Below are 5428 nucleotides of genomic sequence, written 5' to 3'. Positions count from 1 at the left end.
ATATTGTTCCTTTTATCAAATTGTGACTCTTAAAATCAAAAAGCTCTGAAAATATATAATAACTAGATAGGGATATGCACCATGCGCATGATGAATATCTATAGAAAATAATGAAATTTAATTTATATTTTAATTCCAAATATACTGAATGGATGTCATTTTTAAGAAACCGTGGTAAATGGATATTGTTTGGTAATCAAACCGAATAAACCGATTAATAAAAATATAGTAGTATAATTATATGTAAATTCTATAATATAATTGATATATATACATAATTTATTTATTGATATGATCTTCATACTTAAACTTTAATTTTAGTGATTTAATATTTTGTATTAAGTAAAAATTTATTTTTTCATTTTTATCAAATTAAATAAAACATAATTTTTACTTTTTGTTGACATATATGTGTAATAATATTTATTTAATAATATTATGGAGTACTAATTTTTTATTCTATAGAAAATATTATTTTTATCAACTTAATAGGTTCACTAATTATTTTAAATCGTAAAATAAAATAATAAAATAGTCTATTCAAAAATCTAAATATCTTCGTGTTTTATTTTCTGGGCAAGGCTGGTATAGCATTTTACCGGGTTTTGATGGTTTATTAGGGGCGATGAATGTAAGGGCATGTCTCTCACCCCTTCATTCGGAGGTGAATGCATTAATTTGGGCAATGGAATGTATGAAAAATTTAAGACAGTTTCAGGTAATGTTTGCAACGGATTGTTCTCAATTGGTGAAGATGGTTTCAGAACCAGAAGAATTGCTAGCATTTGAAAGTTATCTGGAAGACATTAAGCTTTTAAAAAGAAGTTTCCTCAACTCAGACATCGTTCATGTACCCTGGACGGAGAACCTACGGGCGGATAGCTTAGCACGCAGTGCTAGGAAACAACCGTCATTCGTCATTCACATGGATGCGGAGTTACCGATTTAGTTTACAGAGTCAACATGAGTCTATAAATGTTTGCTGTCAAAAAAAAAAAAAATTCAAGCCAATATCTAATTATATAAAATAAAATTTACAAAATTATAAAGTTAAATAATATTTTTTAAACAAAATGTTATTAAAGACAAAATTTTATAAAAGATAAATATGTTTTTAGTATTTTGGTATAAAACTGAACAAACTGGTGTATTAACCTAACCAAACCGAAGTAGATATGGTTTTAATATGGTAGTTATTTTTTTAAACTGAAATACCGAAAAACCGAAAAAACCCAAACCAAAGCCGAATCGAAATCTAGATCGAATACCCTAGATACAAAAAAAAAACACTTCTTTGCACGTTACACGCAGTGTGGTTTAATCTTATCATTGAGCTTATATATAATCGTTAGTATTTCAAATAAATATTGGCGTTTGAAAAACTCAATATTTTTTTTTTTTTTTTTTTTGCTGTCAAAAAAAAAAATATATATATTGGCGTTTGAAAAACTCAAGAGATAAAACTTGTTTCGCCACAAAAGAATTATTGATGTTTAAGCTCATCCTTCATTTTGCAATGAAGTGGACTTAATGAAGTTGGCGGATTTGCACCATATTACATGTCCCATAGTTAGTTTTAATCTGCAATTTTGTTTGAATTTATTGGAAAATGATATGGAGACAAAACACCAAATGGATGTTTCAGACATTTGTGTCTTTTCATTCATTCACATGGCCTTTCTGCCTCTCAGTTTACCAAAACCCTAGTTTCAAAGCTTTACTCTTCAGAAATGGCTTTCTGCAAAAATCTCGGTGGTCTGTTGAGGCAAGGTACGGTTTCTCAGACCGGGAATGTTCCCGTTCAGTCTATGCTCGGTTCTCTCCTGTACATGTCAACCAAGCTCTTTGTTGGTGGTCTCTCATGGGGGACTGATGACCAGTCATTGAGGGAGGCTTTCTCCAACTTCGGTGAAGTGATCGATTCTAAGGTCATTGTTGATAGGGAAACCGGAAGGTCAAGGGGGTTTGGATTTGTCAATTTCCCTGATGAGAGTGCAGCTAATGCCGCAATCTTAGAGATGGACGGAAAGGTTTGTGTTTGAATGATCAGTTAATAAATTTTCTAAATGGTAATTATTTGTGTGTTTTCGATGGGTTAACTTAAAATTCATTTGGGGTTTATGTAATTTCAGGAATTGAATGGGCGGAACATATAGAGATACACTAATATCTACCTCATTAATACGTGTATCTCAATCATATATTCTCGTATATTCTGTTAATAACTCATTAGGGTTCTCTTGATGTAATATATAAACAACGATCTATTCTCATTCATAATACAAGAAACATTATAAACCTATATGGTATCAGAGCCTCCTATTCAAGGACCTCAATCAAACTCTTCTCAAATCTCTCTTTCTCTCTTTTCCATGGCTCACAACGCCACCGAGATTATCAACGCTGATACCACAGCAACGCTTGTCTCCGTTAACATGGTGAACGTGACAAAACTCACTTCGATGAACTACATAACCTGGAGTGCTCAAATCAAATTACTCCTGCGTGGTTATGATCTACTGAAATTCATCGATCCCCCCACCACCCCGCCACCGAAGATCATCACCAATGACGGTCGCGATGAAACCAATCCCAACTTCCTTCTGTGGCAGAGACAAGACACTCTCCTCTACAGCAACATCATGGGATCCATTGAGACGGCTCATCAGCCTCTCATAGCAACAGCCACATCCACCCTCGAAGCTTGGAATCTCATTGCCTCGACGTATGCCAAACCCACAAGAGGACACATCAAGCAACTCAAACAACAACTGAAACAGAGCACCAAGGGAACCAAATCGATTGATGAATACATGCAGCAGATCCGAGCCAAAGCTGATGGCCTTGCTCTACTTGGGAGTGCCATGGATCCAGAAGATCTCACTGACATTGTTCTCGATGGTCTCAACGATGACTACAAAGCCATCATAGAGGTTATTCACGGTCGTGATACTCCCATCTCGTTCGCTGAACTCCACGAGAAACTCATCAACCGTGAGCTAACTATCACAGCCGCCACAAGCTCATCACCCCAACTCCCGATCACAGCCAACGTCGCTCAGCAGAGGCCAACCAACTGGCGTCAGAACAACGGTGGCAATTATCACGGTTTGCGTCACAACAACAACAACAACAACAACAAAGGACCTCTCGCCCGTATATAGGGAGATGTCAAGCGTGTGGCACTCAAGGTCATAGTGTCAAGAATTGTCCTATGTTCCGCCTCGTTTCTCAGTCCTCAAACCCAAACAATGGCTTCCAAGGACAGAACAGAGGTTACTATCCGAAAACTCCGCAAGCTTACAACGCCATGATGCATGCACCAGACACAGCCTCGTGGCTTCTAGACTCCGGGGCGTCTCATCACCTCACATCTGATCTTTCGAATCTCTCTCTCCACAGTCCTTACAATGGAGGAGAAGAAGTTCAAATCGGCAACGACACTGGCCTTGAGATTGAGAACACTGGTTCATCTCTCCTTCCCTCTAACTCTCGTACCCTGTCATTAAACAATGTTTTATATGTTCCAGACATTGCACGTAATCTACTCTCAGTCAAAAAGCTTTGTACTGACAATAGTGTGTCCGTGGAATTTTTCCCCACTATGTTTCAAGTCAAGGATCTCAACACGGGGGCACAAATGATCAAGGGCAAAACTAGAGATGGAGGATACGTGTGGCCAGGCCGAGATTCACCCAAACCCATAGCCTTTTCTACTTCAATAAAATGTCCTATATCCATCTGGCATTCAAGATTAGGACACCCCTCTATTTCAGTTTTAAAATCTGTTGTTTCTTCATCTATGCTTTCCAATTCAAACAATTTGTCTTCCTTTCATTGTGATGATTGCTCAATAAACAAAAGCCATAAGCTTCCTTTCTCTCAAAACTCCTCTCTTTCATCTACCAAACCACTTGAAACTGTCTATTCTGATGTCTGGACATCACCTCTCATCTTGGTTGATGGCTTCAAATACTATGTAATTTTTGTGGATCAGTTCACACACTACATATGGTTCTATCCATTACGTCGCAAATCTGACGTCAAGAGCATCTTCATACGATGGAAAGCACTTGTAGAAACACGATTTCAACACAAGCTCATCTCCTTATACTCAGACAATGGAGGAGAGTACATTGCATTGACCGACTTCCTCTCACTCCACAAATGGTGCTCTCACCTTACCACTCCACCCCATACTCCTGAACACAACGGGTTCTCTGAACGACGCCACCGACATATAGTTGAAACATGCTTAGCACTACTCTCTCACGCTTCCATTCCAGCCTCGTACTGGACGTATGCAATGGCCACTGCTGTCTACCTGATCAATCGGCAGCCAACACCAACACTTGGACACTCCTCAGCCTAAGCGAAGCTCTTCCAATCCAAGCCTAACTACCTCAAGCTCCGTACCTTTGGTTGTCTTTGTTACCCTTGGATCAAACCTTGCAATCGCCACAAGCTGGAACCCAAGTCCAAACCTTGCATCTTTCTCGGGTACTCTCTGCATCAAAGTGCTTTTCTCTGCTTAGAGCCTTCTTCTTCAAGAATCTTTGTCTCTAGGCACGTTCAATTTGTTGAAACCGAATTCCCTTTCAAAACTCTATCTTCTTCTCCCTCCAAAATCAAACCCATATTCCCAAATTGGTGCCCGCCAGTCACCTTAATCTCGGTCCCGCCACGGTCTTCTCTGTCTCCATCTGTGCCCCCAAGTATGATTTCTACTACTCTTAAAACTAACACGTCAGTTACAAATGCTTTGTCTGGTGATGCTAATGTAGAACAAGGTACTACGTCTGGTTCTGGTGCATTGATGTCTGAACCAACACCAGCTACTACCACTAAGCAGCCAATAAATGCTCCACCGTCTCAACAATCACTCGCTGGTGACAACAGACACAGAATGACGACCCGCGCAAAGAATCAAATCTTCAAACCTTCCAAGAAGTTTTCTTTCGTGGTCAACAAGAAATCACTCCTGCCTTCGGAGAATGAACATGCCAATCTCAATCAAGCTCTTAAAGACAAACTCTGGTGTGGCTCCATGAGTGAAGAATTTGATTCCCAAGTCAAGAATCACACTTGGAGTCTCGTTCCCTATGATCCCAAGCAAAATCTTGTCGGCTGCAGGTGGGTCTATAGGATCAAACGAAAAGCAGATGGAACAATAGTACACAAGAAATCGCGTCTAGTTGCCAAGGGGTATCATCAACGACCAGGAGTCGACTTTCTTGATACATACAACCCTGTGATTAAACAGCCAACGGTTCTACTTATTCTTGGTCTGGCGGTATCTAAGAACTGGCCCTTGCGACAGTTAGACGTCAACATCCGAGTGAATGTTGCTAACGACAGACCAAGTGCTCCCCGGGCGTACGGTGGTGGTGGCTACGGTGGAGGTGGTGGTGATGGAGGCGTTTACTAA

The 5428-nt window shown here is 39.6% G+C and overlaps 1 protein-coding gene across 1 annotated transcript; it reads left to right on the top strand.

Moving 5' to 3' along the window:
• The first annotated feature begins 1727 nt into the window (after positions 1-1727).
• On the top strand, positions 1728-5428 carry LOC106302311 (glycine-rich RNA-binding protein 2, mitochondrial-like). Its single transcript, XM_013738850.1, has 3 exons — positions 1728-2030; positions 2133-2150; positions 5333-5428. Exons 1-3 carry the CDS (start codon positions 1731-1733, stop codon positions 5426-5428), a joined length of 414 nt encoding a protein of 137 aa, XP_013594304.1. The 5' UTR covers positions 1728-1730.

Source organism: Brassica oleracea, chromosome C7 (genome assembly GCF_000695525.1).
Source record: "Brassica oleracea var. oleracea cultivar TO1000 chromosome C7, BOL, whole genome shotgun sequence".
Classification (NCBI taxonomy): Eukaryota; Viridiplantae; Streptophyta; class Magnoliopsida; order Brassicales; family Brassicaceae; genus Brassica; species Brassica oleracea.
The sequence above is the reverse complement of the archived record's forward strand: the minus strand, read 5'-3'. Positions and strand labels throughout refer to the sequence as shown.